We start from the raw sequence: 21,892 nt of genomic DNA, 5'->3' as shown, positions 1-21,892 counted from the left end.
TGTGTGAACGGGTACGGAAAGAGGGGCAGAACTCCCTTGTATTTCTGATAGGGAGGGAGTCGGCCACATATCCAACAATTTGTAGCGTTGCTGGTCTGATGGGAGTGATGTAACATACTAATGAATGTATTATTGCTCAGCGCAAGTCGGTAAGGTAATTCATGCGAGGGCAGTTCACTGAAAGAGTGTTCGGCAGTAACATTGAAGGTAGAATGTGCACGCTTGAAAATAGGGTAGTAGATGTGCAATAGTATACTTGCAGCAATAATCAGAAGACTTAGAAAAAACATAATCAATAATGTCACTATACAGCAGAGGTCTTCAAACTTTTTGATGCCGAGACCCCCTTGTCAAACCTTTTTAGGGGTAAGGACCCCCTTCCGACAAAAGTTTCTAGAAACTGGTACTCCTCATCATCATCTTTTGACAACCATAAATGCGCCTGTTAGACCTCATCACATCCATCCATCCATCATTCATCCACCCACACTTTCACACTTCCATCCATCCTTTCATCCTTCCATCCATCCATCCTTCATCCATCCACCCTTTCATCTTTCCATCCATACATCCATCCTTTACCCATCCACCCTTCCATCCATGTACCCATCATTCATCCACCCACCTTTTCACACATCCATCCATCATTCATCCATGCAACCTTTTATCCATTCATACATCCATCCACCCTTTCATCTTCCCATCCATACATCCATCCATCATTCATCCATCCACCCTTTCATCCATACATCCACCCACCCACCCTTTCATCCATCCATCCATCCATCCACCCATCATTCATCCCCCCACCTTTTCACACATCCATCCATGCATCATTCATCCATGCAACCTTTTATCCATCCATACATCCATCCTTCATCCATCCACCCTTTCATCCTCCCATCCATACATCCATCCTTCATCCATCCACCCTTTCATCCATACATCCACCCACCCACCCCTTCATCCATCCATCCACCCATCATTCATCCCCCCCACCTTTTCACACATCCATCCATGCATCATTCATCCATGCAACCTTTTATCCATCCATACATCCATCCTTCATCCATCCACCCTTTCATCCATCCATCCACCCTTTCATCCATCCATCCACCCCATCATTAATCCCCCCACCTTTTCACACATCCATCCATGCATCATTCATCCATCCATGCAACCGTTTATCCATCCATACATCCATCCTTCATCCATCCACCCTTTCATCCTTCCATCCATCCTTAATTCGTCCACCCTTTCATCCATCCATCCACCCATCATTCATCCCCCCACCTTTTCACACATCCATCATTCATCCATGCAACCTTTTATCCATCCATACATCCATCCACCTTTCCATCCATCCATCCATCCTTCATCAGTCCACCCTTTCATCCTTCCATCCATCCACTCTTTCATCCATTCATCCACCCTTTCATCCATTCATCCACCCTTTCATCCATTCATCCACCCTTTCATCCATCCATTCGTCCTTCATCCGTCGACTCTTTCATCCTTACATCCATCCATCCATCATTCATCCATGCAACCTTTTATCCATCCATACATCCTTCATCCATCTACCCTTTTATCCTTCCATCCATCCACCCTTTCATCCATTCATCCTTTCATCGATCCAACCACCCTTTCATCCATCCATTCATCATTCATCCACCCACCCACCTTTTCACACATCCATCCATCCATCCTTCATCCATCCATCCACCCATCATTCATCCACCCACCTTTTCTGTGCCTCTCTCATGGGGGGAGGGGGGGAGATCAGTATCTCTCTGCGTCTTCTTCCTTCTCTCCCGATCATGGGAGGGCATCTCTGTGCCTCCCTGCTGGGGGCGAGGGACGTGTCACGGGACCCACAGCTCCAGGCGCGCAATATCCATTGACCTCAAAGGGCTACACCAGTGGTTCCCAAACTGTTTGAGCCCATGGCTCCCTTGACCTATTACATAATGTTACTTTATTATATTGGTGGGGGAGGTGCAAGTTCGGCCTCAGGAGTACTTCCATTTTTCTCCCTGAAAATGATTGGGATGAAGCAGATGAAGGAATTATAATCATATACAGCCTGAAAGCATGGAAACACGCCCATTAACCTGGAATTGCGCCCACAAACCTAAGACCACGCCCACAGGGAAATAGCCTCTAGTCTTGTACAGGTCCAGCCCACAGGCCAAAGAAATAGAAGCCACCAGCGCCCCATTCCGTGGCTCGTCGCATAGCAATCCACCTAGGTCATGGAGTGTTCTAGATCTGTTTGTGTTGCCTGCATTTCTGTGACCAAGCAGTGTAATATATGCATGCAAGAAGTATTTGTCTGGGAGAACCTGTACATCTGGGATTGCTGCAAGGAGGTATACGTGTGCAGTTTAACATGCATAGATTGTACTGCAACCAAAGTAGCAATGGTAATTTTCTCTTTAGTCTGCAAAAACTCTGAATACATGTGTGCATATATTCAACATCTGGACTACTCTCCATGTCATGCTCATCACATTGTGAGGCTCATCAACGAAGCACTGGAAAAAATGTCTGCCTCTTCGATCACATCAGTTTTAGGAAACGCAAGCACCAAACATAAGTATTTATATCTTCTAAGAAAGCCAATGTTATGTGTATGGTACATTGAGTTTGCCTTTTGGGACTTTCTGTCCCCTGCTAATAAAGGCAAGTGTATTTATGATTACTATAATTGAATTCCTAATACATATATGACTGAAATTGGGAATTTTCGTGAAAATCCTTTTTTAAAGGCCCCTTGAGGCAGATTAACACACATTTGTTAGTTTTCTTTTCTTTTAAATGTTTTAATGTTTATTTTAAATGTTGAAACCGTTTCCATTGTTTCTGTCTGCCTTAGTGGTTGTTGTCTGTCGTCCCAGTAAATAGAGCAGGTAGCTTTTGTCCCCACTACAAGAAACGACAGATTTCTACAAAAATGCATTTTAATTCAAGTAGCGGATTCAATATTCATGTCTGCGGTACATAGTTGTCAGCTGCTTAGGCCCATCAATCTGGGAGAAGCCCAGCTGATCTGCTGCTCAATTAGCCAGAGCGTGAGCGGTATCTAGTCTGCGCGCATGACGTTTGATGGAGCCTGCCTTGCATGTACATCATTTGCTGCCTTTGGAAAACTTCACTGCAGAAGTTACACACAGGAGCTAGACAACTTGAGCAATGTGCAAATAGCGAGCAGCAAAAGATATCGCACCATCAACACGACTTTAACGTTTGCTTTGGGAAATCAGCCAAACAAACAGCACAGAACAAAATGCTCCATTTTCTTGCCTGTTTTCAAGAATGGCGATATTGTTCGTGAAGAATTTAAGGCTTCTTAGAAATTATCAGACAATAAACTGTTCCCAGTATTAGTGGCAACACTCTTTAAACACCGTAAAAAGCCACAATGTGTTATTATCATATGGTGGTTTCACAGTTCTCCAGCCTGGGTAAAAGGCTTAGCTGGCTAGCGATATTCTCAGATTTATCAGCTAACGCTGGTAACAGCTGTAGTGGGCCAGCGGAAAAGAGCCTAACAGTTTGCACCCTAATTAACTTCCAGTGATTCCCAAACTCTGTGCGTGGCGCCCCTGGCTAGTTTTGCCAGCGCACCTGGGTGCCGCGGCGCACAGATTGGTAACCACTGGGCTACACTACAGCCTGCTCCCCCAGCCACCCCCCCCCCCACTTCCCCTCCTCCCCCACTTCCCCTCCTCCCCCAGCTCGAAACGGCTTCAGGGACACACACACACACAGCCACACCAGAGTACTTGACAGGTCTTATAAAGACCTTTTACTTGTTAATGAGGCTTGGATGTTTTTCACACCTCGGTGTGAATTAGGCCTCCGCCGTGAGCACCCTCGATCAGCCCACCACCAGGAACTGCACTCTGACGGATTCTGCGACCCCCTTCCAAGGACTCCACGACCCCCCTGGGGGTCGCGCCCCACAGATTGAAGACCTCTGCTATACAGTGACTCTGAAGTGATTTACGATATGCACGTTTCTTGAGCTGTTTCTGTCTATCTCTCTCTCTATTTCGGTCTAGGGGATACATGTCAGAGACTAATTTAACCGATTCACCTAGGGGAGGACTTAAACAATTAAACTGTCTGACTTGCTAGACCTTAGTTTTAGTTTGTATTCTTGGGAAGCGGTTTTCTCAACCAGGGGGAGTTTTGAGTCAGTCTGTGGAGGAGGGCAGGGCTGAGAGTTCAAATCAGAAGGCAGTCCGTGAAATTTTTTGATGTGGCTCGAGTGCAGCCACCCCTTGCGGCCCTCAATCTTCACTGCTGTCCTCGTAGTCAGAAGCACTAATTTCGGTGTTTGCCAGCGGGGCTCCAGCGGGCTTCTTCGGTCGAAATTTCTTACAAATACGTAATCCCCAGGAACCACTTCATGGGGCTTCACCTCGGTGTTGTCGGGAAAGGCTGCAGCTACCTGTGAACGACAAGATTGTAGTGCAGACATCAAGGAGGCAAGGTAATCTGTCAGCATATTACAGTCAACATCAGTTATTTTACGAGGTATAGGCGTCCTCCACATATTTGGTGGCCTACCGAAGACCACCTCATACGGGGATAGCCCTGTTCGAGAATGCGCTATCATTCTCATGTAGAAGAGCGCAACTGGTAAGGCTACTATCCAGTCAACGCCTTTCTCTCTGCAGATTTTAGAAAGTCGGATTTTCAGAGTCTGATTATGGCGCTCCACGAGACCTGCTGCCTCGGGATGCCGGGCACAGTGGAATTTCCACTGATAACCTAACAGGAGTGTAATGTGTTTCACAAGCTCGGATGAGAACGGTTGACCGTTATCTGAGTACACGATACGGGGCAAACCATACCGTGGGAAGAATTCACGAACCAGCTGCTTGGCAGTGGTCGGAGCAGTGTAATCTGGGACTGGATATGCTTCTGTCCATCGGGAAAGTGCACATACGACTACAAGAACATATTTGAATCCTCGACAACGTTCCATCTGGATATAATCCATCTGGAGGACTTCAAAAGGGTGATCAGGAGGTTGAAATCCACCTTGCTCTACAGGAATGCTTTTACCTGGGTTGAACTGACAACAAATCATGCAAGTACGCACTTTCTGTTTCGCTGCTGCTCTTAAGTGTTTATTGAACCAGATGTTTTGAATACTGTCTAGCATAGCTTTTCCTCCTAGATGCGCTGGACTATGTATTGTGTTAATGATGACTTGAACCATAGAGTCGGGGAGAAACCATGTAGATTTTCCCTTCGTCATCCATCCCTGATCTGTTTGGATCCCTCCTAGTTCATTCCATTTCTTGATTTCAGCTGGTGTAGCATGTGTCTGTATGTCAATTACATCATGGGCGGGATCCCTAACTGTCATGCAGTGTGTCGATGTCGGACCTATTGTCTATGTCAAGTCAGTTGCATGAGTCCGATTCTGGGCAGTTTGCTTAGCTGTTCGGTCTGCCAGGTCGTTACCCTGGGAGATGATATCGGTGACTTTTGTATGTGCCTTACACTTCATGATAGATATCGCAGTAGGCAGATGTATTGCATCTAACAGAGCTTGAATGAGGGGACCGTGTTGGATGTTGGCACCGTGAGAAGTCAAGTAACCTCTCTCTCGCCAGAGGACTCCGAAGTCGTGTACAACTCCGAATGCATAACGTGAATCTGTGTATATGTTAACTCTCTTATTTTTGGCTTGAATACAGGCTTGTGTCAGAGCGATGAGCTCTGCTGCTTGAGCTGACAAGGTGTCAATACAATTTGTTTCTATAACTTCGGTGTCTGTCGTGACTGCGTAGGCGGCCACTAATTCTCCTGTACTTGTTCTCATACATGAACCATCCACATAAAGTGTCAGGTCTGGATCTGGTAATGGAGTGTCTGTTAAGTCTTGTCTGGGTTTCGTCGTAATAGTAATGACTTCAATACAATCATGTGCCAATGGGTCTGTTCCACTTAATGGCAAAAGTGTGGCAGGATTTAATGTACTACAGCGTCTGATTTCTATGTGTGGCTGAAACAATGTCAATTCATAACCTGTCAGTCGTGCTATAGTCAAGTGCTGGGTCTGTGTAAGGTTTAAAAGAACTTCCACGGAATGTGGAACTTGTACTGTCAATTGATGTCCTAGTACTATGGAATCACTTTGTCTGATTGCTAGAGCTGTCGCTGCAACTGATTTCAAGCACGCAGGCAGAGCCTGGGCTACTGGATCTAGTGTGCTAGAAAAGTAAGCACACGGTTTGTGTGAACCTGCTTGTTCCTGAGTGAGTACTGACAAGGCGGTACCTTCGCGTTCTGTGACAAAAAGTGTAAAAGGCTTATTATAACATGGTGTTGCTAAAACAGGTGCTTGACATAAGGCTTTCTTTAAGTCTTCAAAAGCTTGTGTATGTTCCTGAGTCCAAGGGAGGACAGTCGATGTCGCTACCTCCTGGGTTGTCAACTGAATGAGTGGTTTTGCTAAAAATGCGTATTGGGGAATCCATTGTCTGCAGTACGAAGTGAGGCCTATGAAGGCCCGCACCTCCTTTTGTGTCTTGGGTGGTGACATGTTTACAATTAACTGGATGCGATCAGGTGTGAGCTGTCTCCCCCCTTTGGACAGCAAGTGCCCAAGGTACACAACTTGCTGAACACAGAATTGCAGCTTCGAAGGGGACACCTTGTGCCCCTTGTCAGCCAGAAAATGTAAAACCGTCAGTGATGCTTTTTCACATTCAGGTTCGCTTCGGGCGGTGATCAGCAGATCATCGACATACTGAAGCAGGGCAGTGTTAACAGGCATGTGAATACTGTCAAGTTGTCTTTTCAATGCCTGGCTATAGATGCTGGGGCTTTCTGTGAATCCTTGAGGTGCGCGTGCAAATTTGAAGCTTCGTCCATTTAAACAGAATCCGAACAAATATTGGCTTTCCGGATCGATTGGGACGCTAAAGAAGGCGTTCTTGAGGTCAATTACAGTAAAGAACGTTGCTTCTGAATCAATAGCAGTCAATAATGAGGAGATATCTGGAACCACGGGATACTGTGGTACAATGCATTTGTTCAATTCGCGCAGATCAATAACTAATCGATAAACTGGTGGTGCATTTGGATCAGTACGTTTAAGAATTGGAATGATAGGAGAATTACATACATTGGAGTCGGTTTCCACGACCACTCCTTGTGCAATGAGCTCATCAATGATTTGCAGCAAAGCCACTACAGCATCTGGGGGTAACTTGTATTGTCGAATTCGTGGTGATACCACTCCTGCTTTGAGTGTGACTCGATATGGTGTAATGTGCATACAACCTACATCAGTGGGGCCTTGTGCCCATAAATGTGCAGGGACATTCTGTAACCGGTGATCCATGTCCCTCAATATATAGTGACCTTTAAAGTCTCGCAAAAACAGTCGTACTCCTTCCGGAGAACAGCATATTACAGCTCCTAGAGCTTTCAGTGTCTTTATACCTAACAAGTTTTCTGGACATGATTTTGTAAGCAATAAATCTGTAGTTCGTGTCAATGGACCAACTGCAAGAGGAAGAGGTTGCGATACTTCGTTAATAATAGGCTTTCCTGAAAATCCAAGGGAAACATTCTGTGAGCCTGAGAGGGGTGCCCCTGGAACCTCATCGTGACTTATAGTTGTTCTGCTTGCCCCTGTATCAATTAGAAACTTTCTGTCTTTCCCTAATACTTGACTATGTACATAAGGACCCTCTTGATCTACAGGAACCTCAATAAGAGGCAAGCCAACCTCCCTCTCTAGGCTGTTTCATGTGTATCGCTGATAATCGGGATAGTCATTTTGTGCATACTGGTACATTTGTTGTGTCGTGTTTTGTGTTGCGGCAATAGGCTGTGGCTGTGGTACTGCTACGGTCTGCTGTGAAGCTTGCATAGGCTGTATATTCTGTATATTCTGGGGTACTTGTTGTTGGGTCTGATCTTGTCTAGGTGGACGCGGTCTCTCCTTGGTTTTACCCGTAGAGATATTGTGTTTCAAAACGGCACAATCGTTTATATAATGACCTGGCTGTTTGCAATAGTTACATGTCCCTTTACCAGGAGCCGTCGAATTACTGAACTGTGTCGTACCCTTCTTATGACTGTCAGCTGGAACTGACTGAGCAACTAACATTTTCATTTTCGTGTCTTTCATACGTCTTTGTTCGTGTTCTTGTTCTTCTCTAACTCTGTTCTGGTGGTACTGTAACATTTGTAACATTTGTGAAGGGGTATTAGCTTGCCAAGTGCTCTCAACTTTCAATACTCTGTTCTTAACCTGAGGCAGGGAATTCTCGACTAATTTCGTTACAAAAAGATGTGGATATGAATCGCTACTTGCTTTCAAGCCACTATTAATACCGAAACATTTTTCAAATCGGGAATAGAAATCACTAGTATCTTCATCGGGTTTCTGTTTGCAGGCTGAGATTGCACCCCAGTCTTCCTTTTTCGTAGTTAATAAACGTGGCAATACTTGTACTAATAGTCCTGGTAATGCTTTAACTTTGTCCCCAAGCCCTAGGCCTGGAGTTCGGGTACTTTCTTTGTTTTCTAAGGCAGCCCAATCAATCTTTTGTTCTCCCACCTCCCATTCTTTTTCTTTGAGTTTCTCGTAAATACCGGCAGGCAATAGTACTTTCAATATTTTCATAATGTCAGGATAGGTATAATCACCCATGAGTAACATGTCTTTTATTTCGCGGTGAAAACCTGCTGGATCCTTGTCATGGCTGGGCACTAATTTCTTCATTTCCAATAGCTCCATTTTAGTAATGGGCGTGTACACAAACACGCGTCTAAAGGTGTTATCATCATTTTTAACTGGGGGTACTTCTCGTAAGGGATTCTGTCTGTCTATGTAATACATTTTTCTCTCCATGGAGGGAGCTGAATCAGGCTTAGGTTGTGGACACAGGAAGGCACTATATCTGTGCCGATGTTCTAGAATAATTTTAATTAGATCGGTACCTAGGCCCCTCCATTTATTCATGAGTAGTTCTATTAATATATCAGGCAGGGGACCAGGATCAGAGTGTTGGCTTTTATATAATATAAGGAGGTGTTGTATCATGTACATACCAGCTAAACGCTGTTCGTCTGGTGTAAGATTCAAAAACGTATGCGCTAACGCGTCATCACTGTATTTATCAGAACTGTCAGCCCATTGTACTGCTGACCTGGCTAATTCTTGTTCGTCCATAGAATCGAGTACATGGTACCCCATTCGTTCTTGAAGTATTTTATCAGTGGCCTGAAATAAGTGTTCAGGGGTCTTCGGGTTTGACATGGCTGCTTGAAAAATTCTCTTACTTTCTGTACGTACTGGACGCATTGAATTATTAAAAGGTCTTCCCTTACCTACATAAGCTATCATTTCCCTAGCTGGTAACTGCAATGTTCCTGATGTCATTTCTGGTTGATCCTCATCGCCTGAGGATTCTATCTTGTCTGAATCTATTTCTGTTTCCGGCGGTCTTCTTTCATGTATTTGTTCTACTGCTTTCCGGATTCTTCGGTACATGTTTTCTATACTACTCTGTTTATCATGTTTTCCGTCTGCTATATTCTGACCCCATTTGTTAAGTGCTTTCATTTCTGCCGGGTCTGCACCAGGCCTATCTTGGTTTCTTATTAGGCAATTTATAAAAAAGCGTAGTATCATCTTTTGAGTATCAACTTTCTGATATGCCATGGCGTTGCCAATACTTTCGGGACCTTCCCCTGTTTGGATGAAGTGGTATATTTTGTCTAGATGATCTATCATCTCTGGTAGTATCATTAAATAGTTTGCAACTCGTCTTAGTCGTACTGATGATAGCATCATTCTATCGTCTTTACCGGGTACTGGATCATATCTACAGTCTGTAAGAGGCTCCTTGAGTATGTCGTAATTCGCTGATTGGGGTGTACGTTGTTGCGCTAAATCCCTATAAGTCAATCGATGTGCTTGTGGTGGCGTTTGGAAACCTCCTGTCGCACCTCCTGAGGTGCCAGGTCCAAAAGGATTTGTTGGGTGTAAGGTAGGTAGAATAGGTGCAGGAAGGAGTGGAGGTACGGGCGGAAGGTTTGGAACGGGAGGAGGAGTATGTTGCTGCGGAGGTGGGGGCATATTATCTCGGGGTCGAGCGCCACCGGTAGGTGGTGTGCGTGGCGGTGGAACATTAACATATTCGGGGGCGGCATCGTCTAGATAGGAAGAAAGGAAAATGTCCTTTGCGGTCTTGTGATGCATTTTAGTCGGAAGCAATGGAGGTGGCAGATCTTTTGGTACTTCCGGGGTGGCCTTAGGTAAACCCTCGGCCAGAAGAGGATACATACCATTCATAAGAGTGTTTCGTTGTCTGTCTACTTGTTCTGTTTTTACTCGGATACCTTCCTCAACTAATACATTTTCTCGGGCTTTGTCTGAATCCTCTCTACTTTTCTCTTCTTTTCTGAGCGCTTTTTCTGTGCGTCTATGCGATTCTTTACGCCATAATTCAATGGCATCTTTCTGTGACTGTCTGGCTTTCTTTTTCCATAGTGCTTCTTCTACTCTCATGATGCAATCTGCATCCCATGTCCCAGCAGCGGGCCATCTCTGATTCTCTGCTAAATCCTTGGTGTAGTCCACCCATAAATCAAGATATAATATGGCATCTAGGCCATGTTTGTGGTACATAAAGTACCCTGGAGTGTCCCTAGGTGGAATGGGAACAGCTTCCTCGAGTATCCCTTTTCTGGTTTTTATCTGTCTTAATTTTGAGAATAACGGCATCTTAAAAATCTGGCTACTTGATTATTACTCGGACTTGAACACAATTAATACAATAAACACAGTAATAAAAATCGGACAATCACTCATACCACGACATTAAAAATACATTAAAACATTTTAAAACGAACCACAATAATTAGAATAAAACTAGCTAACTGCATAATACTGGATGCACTGCTAAACAGTACAGATACACCGCTAAAACGGTGCAGACCAGGTCTGTGTACCCAAACCCGTCTTGACCGGCACAACTTAATGCGCACGTCTAGATGCGTCCCCAGCAATGGTACTCACCGGGAAGCACGGAACGGAAGGCCTCGGAAACTCTGGACTGGACTGGACCGGACTGGACTCGACTCGTGACGTAGTTACTTCGGAACTTCGGAACCTGGTGGGCCTCTATATACCTCGGATCTTGCTCTCTCAGCTAGGCTCTGGTCGGGATCCTCTGCACTCCTCACCGCCTCGTCTGGGTGTTGATCGCAGCCTCAGTCACCTCCGTTGGCCTGAGGGAGGTACAGGAAATCCTGTGGGTACGCGTAGTTGTCCGTCCGGCTGTGGCAGGGGACCGGGCCTGCAACGCACCTCCGGCGCGTGGGGTGGGGGAGGGGTCCCTATTCGGGCGCCAATTCTGTGGTAAATTTAAATTACCTATACTTAATTTATGCGGTAAAGTTCAATAAGAATAACTCAGAAAAAATAAGAGGCAGAATCTGTGGTATTTGAGGTTTTAAAAGGGGTTTTATTCCTTAAAAAGGAATTGGTTCGAACCAGGCAGATCGCAATCCGTCACCACGAAGGTTCGGGAAGGGATAGACAATACTTTATTGACAGGTTAACATATATATAGTCAATGCATTTTCGTGGTGATGGATTCAGAAGGCGTAACAGCTGAGAGGAGAGATAAGAACACACATACGTAATGAAAAAGGCATAACAGTAGGCGTGCACAAGGCGTATACTAGAAACGTCACATAATGGTGTCACAAGTAGGCGGATCCATAAGAGAATCCTGCAGTGTCAGCAGAAATATATGGCAGAGATGCGCGCGCAGCAGCATGACGTGTGATTGACGTGGAACTAGAGGGTGCAGGGGACTTGACATTTAGCCTCACATGAGGAGACAGAAGTCTGGGATGTCAGAACAACCTAATCCCAAATCGTATCTAATATCTTATGTTTGAGGAACTGTACTATCTGGAAGGAAAGGTCTCTCGGGCAGAGGCTATTCTATACTGACTGTTAGTGCGTGTATAAGCGTCTACGTGTCTACATGAGATGCGAGGGGGCATGGGCCTACCATGGTAACAGGAGCTATGAATTACTTGCACAGAGACAGTGAGGCCGGGCCCTTTGCTCTGCAGCTGGAAGGATGTTTACCTAAAATTACTAGACAAGAATGTATTTTCGAGGAGCGGAGCAGATAACTTGAAGGCTGAATACAGTTTTTGGCAGGCAAACAGGCCGAGCCAGGCACCGTTAGCCGCGCAGGGAGTAAGACAAAGTTCAGGGTTATGGATGCAGGTCCAGGCTGTAGCATCCAGAGGCAGAAGGCAGGAAAAGGCTCGATGGCAGAAATCAGGGCCTAGTATGCCAGGGCTGAAAAACGTGAAAAGTGCATCACATAAAGACGGTGGCAAGGCATACTTAGGAACGGAATATTCGACCCATTCATGGTGGATCTGAAAGAGGACATGTTAACGTTGGACGCAAATGTATTTGCGTCCTCATAGCTAGAAGTGGAGGGAACATACATGTACTTGTAGCACATACATGGAGCCGTTGGGGTCTACGATAGGGGACACAATTGACGATAAAAATTCATATTTCCTCAAACCCACTGCGGGTAGCTGTGCGCTATATAAGCTCAACTACATTTACATTTACATTTATATAACTCCTCTCTATTACTTCCCCCTCTGAAAAGCTTCAGGTTGATTGTCAGCGCTGGGACGCCCCAGGGTAGCTATGCGCTTTACAAATCTGCATTCAAATTCAAAATTCAAGACAAGTTGCAGGATACAGATGCGCACTGCTGCATCAGGCTGGGAAAACCTAAGTAAACATCTTTTCGGTGCCCCGGTTTCAAACGTGCAGTGTTATCTCCCCTCCAGCTACAGAAGAGTCCAGGGTGCAGCCAGGAAGGTCCATCAGTCCAGCGGCAGGTGGTGGTGACTGCGGCCCTCCAAAAGAATACAAAACAGCAGGCAGGTGAGGAGTAAGTAAACACAGAACACCTCACCTGCCTGCTGCTGAGACCTCTCCTTTTTTAATTGGCCCATTGTTGAGCGCTTGACCAATACAAGCAGGAGGTTGCATTCACAGGGATTTTTGTGGAAAGCGCAGGCTTGTTAAAAAACTGGTAATTTAGAGATTTTTTTAAGTACATCACCGTATCCTAGAGGGTCTGAATGACTATGCTTCCCAATATAATCATGACCTGTGGCCTACATTGGCCCAAACTCTGCCGGTGACACTAATAAAAGCAATTCAAGATGGATGTGTTGCTGCAAAGTTTGTAATTCGTTGTGGCTTGGACATGGTTGACTGCTTGGGTAAGGCGATAGACACGAGTGTGGCACTTCAGTGCATTAACTGATATAGGTATATAGGATTCTCTGAAGACATCTAAGCATCTTTAATGGACCTGCCGTTCAATGGCTGTGTCTTTTAAACAAGAAAGAGGACTAAGCCCTAGACAGATATAAAGAAAGCAGAGCCACAGAACATTTCTTGGACCTGTTTGCCTCCGCCAAGCAATTTCATCAAAAATGTTCTCCCCTCAGTGGATACAGTAGGGTTTGTCAACTCTGCTAATGTCAGACCCCACTGCAAACCCAACAGGTATGCTAGTTCTTTCATGGACATGGCGCACAAAGACAATGTCCACGACATTAGGGAAAACACTCCACTGAGTAACCTGCTGCTACAGCGGGCGCAGCCGCAAAACCTCTTTATTGTGTCCTTCCTGACACAGAGACACCCTGTTGTATTAAGAATCTAACATTTTGTCCAGCAACTGAGATTGTGCCAGCGACAGACTCCTCTCCTTACTCCACCCAGATTTAACAGTGGTGGCAAATGCATCACTTCTGGGTTGGGAAGGCCATACAGGAGAGGTGCAGATTAGAAGACCCTCGTCACAGGCAGAAGCCTGACTCCACATCAATCTGTTGGGAGTTGCAAACATTTCGCTTTGTGCTCATGGCATTCCTGCACACCATCAGAGGAGGACTGGTGCAGCTTCTCCCGGACAACATAGCCAATTACGAGGATCTCATCAGGACGGATCAGACTCAAACTAGTTTGAAAGCAAGCAGAAGATTCAATGGCTTCTGGTGTTTGGCCAAGCGAATGGGGCGCTGGAACTGCTTCGTTGAATTTGACATCATCCTGGGAATGCTGGCCTGTGATACAGAAAATCCCGTACTGACGAGTATTGAATACAGTGTGAGCAGTATACGTGAGAGATACAAAGCTATGCTCTCGCAACTACAAGTGTGGTAACAAAACAGGGTGCAATGACCAAAAAGGAATTGAAGCACAGAAGCAGAATCTTTGGTGTATATTTTTCTTTGTCACAGCAAGTTGTAGGTTTATTTTCTCCAGACTTTGAGAAATGTTACATTCGCCGACACGTGTTTCGTCGTGTGCGGTTGAGTCAACACGACTCTTCAGGGCTGGTGATACAAAAATAACGTAAGCATGTTTTAATTAGCGTCATATCAGGTGACAAACTGCATATGGTGACAGAAGTGCATCCAACATGCAGTAGTGACGTGCGTGTTCATTCGCACAAAGTGAGTGTGACTGTTGAGGTCATAAATAGATTATAGGGTGGTGATTGCTGTGCTAGTGTGCACGTTGTGATGGAAAGTGATATCGTGAGGATGTGTCTGGTCTTTGTTAGCTCGCACACAGTGGTCCTGTGTTTCAAGGGTTTGAGAGGTGGTTCGGCTTTAACCAGAAAGTGTCTAAAACGAGTGTCTGGTGAGCACATTTGTGATAGAGGCAAGCCAGGGCGTCTATGTGACATGGCAACGTGAAAGAATTGAGGTGCCTATTGTGGGTTAAGATCCAGAAGAAACTCTCCATGCGTTTGTAGGTTTATACTATGTAATAGGTTCTAATACCTTGGTCTTCAATACCAAAGTATGGTTTGAAGTGAGTCTGGACCTCGTCGTTTGTGTTCTGCGTGAGTACCGTGGGGAAAAAAAAGGAAAGAGAAGAAACTCAAAAGGAGGCATCAAAAAAGGGAAAAATGGCAATGGACTCTACTGTCCACGGTCAGGTTTACTGGGCATTAAAGATCCTTATCTTACCGATATATTGTAGGTTAGAATTGGAGATATCAATGCTCTGGAAGCATTTAAACAGTGAGGTCTACCGTGTGGTAAGAGTTATTCTCTTGATTATAATCCCGCCTCACTGGTCGGTGAAGAGTCCCGAGTGTAGAGGCTCTATAAGAATAGGGAAATTTCAAAGTTTCAAGCGTCAATGCGAGTTATTAAACCAAAAAGTTATATCTGGCTTTATCAATACTAGTTCTGTAGCCCAGTCCTAGATTAAAAACACGGGGAAATACCTGAGTATGTCTTCATCTCAGGCGGAAGCCGGGAGGGGATTCTTCGGAAGTGCTTCCCGAAAGGAAACGGGTGCGTCTCCTCTTCGGCGGTACACTGGGAAAATAAGAGCAATTCTAATTAGACTCTTATCTCCGTCGGATATTTATGCGCCCGGAGCTCTAGGCATCAGACGTACCAGCGGGCATCAGTTCAGAATTAGGCGGGGGAGGCAAGTGCACTTACCCGTGGTAGGCAATCCCTCCTCTTGTGTTTCCCGGCTGTCGTCTCTTGTGTACGAACACGTGACCCCGGGCGAGGTGGGATTAAATGGTTTTAGTAGACATAGAAGATGTCCTCATTCTCATTGCGTACCTCTGGGCGCCATTGTTAAGAGGGGATATCCGGATAAATAATTATCCCATTCTGTCAATTAGATTCGTTTTGGTACCAAAGTGAAGTAATTTGCTATCAGTGTTGTGAGTTGGAGCTGATGTCTGACATCATACTGTATATAAGTTAGAGGAATTATAGTATTTAGACATGGAGTTTAGAATCTCTTCACTTGACTATTTGGAAATATTCAAAATATCGCGGTGTCGTGTATTGGCTGTTTGGATATCGATAGTTTCAAGCTTGATCAGTAGTATCTAGAGATGTGCGCGATAGTGACAGTGCACATGCAAGAAACTATAGTGTCTAGCCAGAAAATATGTGACGTGATACAGGGTAACGGCGGTGATCCTGATGCCACGGTTAGCCCAGGAGTCTGAGTGTGACATTATCTCCACTTCATCTTACGTTTTTCATAATGCAGAAGGTTAAAAACACACTCATGACATGTTATGAGAATTCATTGTATAACAAAACATACATTGTGGCGAAATCTGGGTGGATCACAATAGTACATTTCAGGTATTCATGTCGTACAATACAGAAGTCAGTCATAACATTCAGCTCCGAGGGGTTATAGGCCACTTTCAAGATGTTATATTTCCTAGTAATAAGTTTATGGTTTACTGTTGTTTACCAGGACATTAGTGTGTGCATGTGGTGAATCCCCCCGGTGATTCTTTAATCACCTAAGAAATATTGAAGCTCAGAATCGTAGTTCAGCCCATGTTCTACGCTTTGTAAGCGCATTATCCATGTGGCCTCCCTACGTCTGAGTGTCAATTCACGGTTGCCCCCTCTAATGTTGAGGGGAATCAAATCAATCCTAAAGACACGTACTTTGATATCGTCCTCCTGAGGTTGGCATTCTGCAATGTGAAGGGTTACCGGGTATCTAGGGTCTCTCTTCTGTATGGCTCTCATGTGTTCAGAGATCCTCTCTTTGAGAGCCCTGATAGTACTTCCTACATAGATCTTGCCACATTGGCATTCGATTACATACACTACAAACTTGCTGAGGCAAGTGATGTTGTGTTTGATCAGATAGATCTTGCCATCTGGGCCTTTGAAGCTCGTGGTGCCATGTTTCCCCCACATACACATTGAACAGAAACCACATTTATAGAATCCAAGGCTACGTGTGGATAGCCAGTCACGTGCTGTGGTGTTAGGGGGAACTGTGGGACTCAGTTTATTTTTCAGAGTAAAGCCCTTCCTATATGTGATGGATGGTCTGCTTGGGAGAAATTCTTTGAGTGTGGGGTCATCAGTTAGGAGTTTCCAGTGTCTGTTTATACTCTTTTTGGTAACGTAGTTAAGGGCATTGAATTCAGTTATAAGTCTGATGGGTTGTTCAGAGGACTCCATCTCTGTGCGTGTCTTTAGACAATCGGGTCTCGGGATGGTCCTAGTTTTCAATTCTGCTTTCTTGAGGGATGTCTTGGAATACCCTCTTTTGTGGAATCTGTCTTTCATATTGGCAATACAGTTATCAAATTCACCGGCTTCACTACAGTTACGTTTGGCTCTTAGGAATTCTCCATATGGGATGGAACGTAACTGATGTTCAGGATGAAAGCTAGAGGCATGTAGTACAGCGTTACAAGAAGTGGGTTTCCTAAACAGTTTCGAGTGTAGCTGATTGTTCTTCACCTAAAATTCTAGGTCTAGGAATTCAATGTTGGTCAGGCTATGTCGCATAGTAAACTTAATTTCCCATGTGTTGGTGTTGAGATGTTCGAAAAAAGAGAGAAGAAGTTCCTCAGATCCTGACCATAAGAGAAAACAGTCATCAATATATCGACCCCAAAAGACTATGTAGTCGATATATTGTGAGCCTCTGGTGCCCCAGATAAGATCAGCCTCCAAAGCCCCCATGAAGAGATTTGCGAAGGAGGGTGAAAATTTGGAGCCCATGGCTACTCCTTTTTTCTGCCGGTACCATTTCCGATCAAAAATAAAGAAATTATTCTCAAGAATAGTCTTCATCATGTGTATCAACATGTTGGTATGTGCCCATAGTGAAGCTGGTCTGTTGGATAGAAGTTTAGTGATAGCTGCAATTCCTAGTTCTAGATTGATGCTGGTATAAAGAGACACCACATCCATGGTTACTAATATGGTGTCTTTCTGCCAGTCTATGTCTGCCATGATGTTCAGTATATGTTTAGTATCTTGTATGTAGGATGGAAGGTTTCTCACTAAAGGTCCCAAGAAAAGATCCACATATTCTGCGATTCTTTCGGTGGGACCCCCAATTCACGATACTATTGGTCTGCCAGGTGGGAACGGTAGATCTTTGTGGACTTTGGGTAAGGTATACAGCCATGGGTACGTGGGTCTGTAGACTTTGAGATATAGATATTCATTGTCATCTAGAAGACCCGATTGTTTCCAGTGTAGTAATAGTCCATTAAGTAGTAGTGTTAATGGACCCATGGGGTTATGATTAAGTAACTCATAACATGAGTCGTCACTCAATTGGCCTAGGATCTCATTGTTGTAGTCAATCAGATCCATGACCACCACATTGCCCCCTTTGTCAGCCTCTCTGATGATGATGTTGGGGTTCTCGCTAAGAGTAGAAAGTGCTGATCGTTCTCCTTTGGTCAGGTTGTCCCTGTATTTGAACTTAGTGTTCAGGTTTCTAATGTTGGTTCTATTAAGATCCTCAAGAACGTGTCTGTGAAAGTTATCAACAGTGTTACCCCCTGATAGTGTGGGTATCCATTTAGATTTGCTTTTCAGGCCACTCGCCATGCTGTAATCAGTTTCCACATCAAGTTCCTCAAGTAGTTGTTCCATTTCTAGTGGACTGTCTTCCCTGTCTGTCAAAGAAAGAAGCAAGTGTGTGGTTTGTACATCTTTAATGGTCAAAGGTACATCGTCAAATACATTCGGAATATGTCTAGGCTGTCTCTGTGTTTGTAGTGATCCAGCAAAATGTTGCTTAAGTTTAAGCTTCCGTATAAACTTGAAAAGGTCAATTTTAGTTTGACATAAGTCGCCAGTAGCATAAGGATTGAAGTTTAAGCCTTTGCTAAGTAAGGAGATCATTTCAGGTGTTAATGGAAATGAGGAGAGATTGATGACTTGTACATTGTCTACTGATGCGGTTAGTTCCTCTGAGTCCCTGACCTCAGTTTCCTGCGATATTCCTTGCTTGTTCCCTCGTTTGCCCCTATGGGGTTTGGGTCTACAGCGACCTTTGGTGGCTGGGTTCTGTTGCCCTTCCTCACCCGTTCCATTTCTAAAAAAAAAGGTTGAACTATTCTGTTCCGCATTAGCTAAGATCTCGTTTTCAATGTCACTGAGTCCTGTAGAACTCAGAGAAGTAGTGCTAGAGTGCGCGGAATTGGCAGTGGTGGGTCTACCAGTTTGAGAGCCAGCCTTAGGTTTAGTAATCAGGGAATCATATTTGCGATCAAAGGTGTAGACTCTGCCATTCTTATAATCTGTCTCATCCCTCTTGATTTGACGTGCCTTTCTGTTTTTGATCTCTGTTTGGTGTTTAAGCAGAATTTCATCCAGTAGGGTGTAATTCTTTACAGTGGCCTCAGGTTTGTTCAGGTCTTTAATTTCTTGTTCAATAGTGGAGATCTCTGTCTGTAGTTTGGCGGTTTTGCGGTCAGCACTTTCAATGAGGATGTCCATCAGTGTGATGGAATTCTGATTAAGTGATTCTTCCCATTTGACCATGAGATCACGGTCTAGATCATCATAGGTCGGGAAGATGTGGGACCGTAAACCCCTAGGAACTATTTTCAGTTTCAGATAGTGTTTAAGGGTTGCTCCATCCCTCCAACGAGAGTTCTCTTGTTTTTTGAGTTTTTCTAATTTCAGGAATTTGTCTCTCAAACCCTCTATGCGTGCAGGACCTGCTGCGGCCGATGCCTGGTGTGTTGGCATGCCTTTGGCTAGGTTTTCAAAAAGATCTGCTGCTGCTTTGTCTCTGTCCATGATGTGACGGACAAATATGAGCTATATTTGCAATCTGGTGTTGAGGTGAGTAACGTGGAGGCACCCAATCCGATACAAAGAGATATGAACTGAAAAGGTTTTTTTTAGGATTCGGAATCCAAGGGCGCACTGCCTAGGTTAATACGTTACAATGTGTACAGATAAATACTTGTTGTTGTGTAGTGCGTGAAGAGCAGACGGCGAACACCCTTAACCGTCCAATAAGTCAAAAGACATAACAAACATACAAAGCTATGCTCTCGCAACTACAAGTGTGGTAACATAACAGGGTGCAATGACCAAAAAGGAATTGAAGCACAGAAGCAGAATCTTTGGTGTATATTTTTCTTTGTCACAGCAAGTTGTAGGTTTATTTTCTCCAGACTTTGAGAAATGTTACATTCGCCGACACGTGTTTCGTCGTGTGCGGTTGAGTCAACACGACTCTTCAGGGCTGGTGATACAAAAATAACGTAAGCATGTTTTAATTAGCGTCATATCAGGTGACAAACTGCATATGGTGACAGAAGTGCATCCAACATGCAGTAGTGACGTGCGTGTTCATTCGCACAAAGTGAGTGTGACTGTTGAGGTCATAAATAGATTATAGGGTGGTGATTGCTGTGCTAGTGTGCACGTTGTGATGGAAAGTGATATCGTGAGGATGTGTCTGGTCGTTGTTAGCTCGCACACAGTGGTCCTGTGTTTCAAGGGTTTGAGAGGTGGTTCGGCTTTAACCAGAAAGTGTCTAAAACGAGTGTCTGGTGAGCACATTTGTGATAGAGGCAAGCCAGGGCGTCTATGTGACATGGCATGTTGGATGCACTTTTCTCAAAGTCTGGAGAAAATAAACCTACAACTTGCTGTGACAAAGAAAAATATACACCAAAGATTCTGCTTCTGTGCTTCAATTCCTTTTTGGTCATTGCACCCTGTTTTGTTACCACACTTGTAGTTGCGAGAGCATAGCTTTGTATGTTTGTTATGTCTTTTGACTTATTGGACGGTTAAGGGTGTTCGCCGTCTGCTCTTCACGCACTACACAACAACAAGTATTTATCTGTACACATTGTAACGTATTAACCTAGGCAGTGCGCCCTTGGATTCCGAATCCTAAAAAAACCCTTTTCAGTTCATATCTCTTTGTATCGGATTGGGTGCCTCCACGTTACTCACCTCAACACCAGATTGCAAATATAGCTCATATTTGTCCGTCACATCATGGACAGAGACAAAGCAGCAGCAGATCTTTTTGAAAACCTAGCCAAAGGCATGCCAACACACCAGGCATCGGCCGCAGCAGGTCCTGCACGCATAGAGGGTTTGAGAGACAAATTCCTGAAATTAGAAAAACTCAAAAAACAAGAGAACTCTCGTTGGTGTGATGGAGCAACCCTTAAACACTATCTGAAACTGAAAATAGTTCCTAGGGGTTTACGGTCCCACATCTTCCCGACCTATGATGGTCTAGACCGTGATCTCATGGTCAAATGGGAAGACTCACTTAATCAGAATTCCATCACACTGATGGACATCCTCATTGAAAGTGCTGACCGCAAAACCGCCAAACTACAGACAGAGATCTCCACTATTGAACAAGAAATTAAAGACCTGAACAAACCTGAGGCCACTGTAAAGAATTACACCCTACTGGATGAAATTCTGCTTAAACACCAAACAGAGATCAAAAACAGAAAGGCACGTCAAATCAAGAGGGATGAGACAGATTATAAGAATGGCAGAGTCTACACCTTTGATCGCAAATATGATTCCCTGATTACTAAACCTAAGGCTGGCTCTCAAACTGGTGGACCCATCACTGCCAATTCCGCGCACTCTAGCACTACTTCTCTGAGTTCTACAGGACTCAGTGACATTGAAAACGAGATCTTAGCTAATGCGGAACAGAATAGTTCAACCTTTTTTTTTAGAAATGGAACGGGTGAGGAAGGGCAACAGAACCCAGCCACCAAAGGTCGCTGTAGACCCAAACCCCATAGGGGCAAACGCGGGAACAAGCGAGGAATATCGCAGGAAACTGAGGTCAGGGACTCAGAGGAACTAACCGCATCAGTAGACAATGTACAAGTCATCAATCTCTCCTCATTTCCATTAACACCTGAAATGATCTCCTTACTTAGCAAAGGCTTAAACTTCAATCCTTATGCTACTGGCGACTTATGTCAAACTAAAATTGACCTTTTCA

The 21,892-nt window shown here is 44.5% G+C and overlaps 1 protein-coding gene across 1 annotated transcript in view; it reads left to right on the top strand.

The window, feature by feature from the left end:
- LOC147664966 (uncharacterized) overlaps positions 1 to 13,775 on the top strand; it is a 46,703-nt gene extending 32,928 nt beyond the window's left edge. The window contains exon 2 of the mRNA XM_086949854.1: positions 13,558 to 13,775. Within this exon, the coding sequence (XP_086805980.1) occupies positions 13,558 to 13,775 (218 nt within the window). The remainder of the gene's footprint in view (positions 1 to 13,557) is intronic.
- Positions 13,776 to 21,892: the final 8,117 nt, after the last annotated feature.

This window comes from Lissotriton vulgaris, unplaced genomic scaffold, assembly GCF_964263255.1.
Source record: "Lissotriton vulgaris unplaced genomic scaffold, aLisVul1.2 SCAFFOLD_2237, whole genome shotgun sequence".
Lineage (NCBI taxonomy): Eukaryota > Metazoa > Chordata > Amphibia > Caudata > Salamandridae > Lissotriton > Lissotriton vulgaris.
Note: the sequence above shows the minus strand (reverse complement) of the source record. Positions and strands in the feature narration are given on the sequence as shown.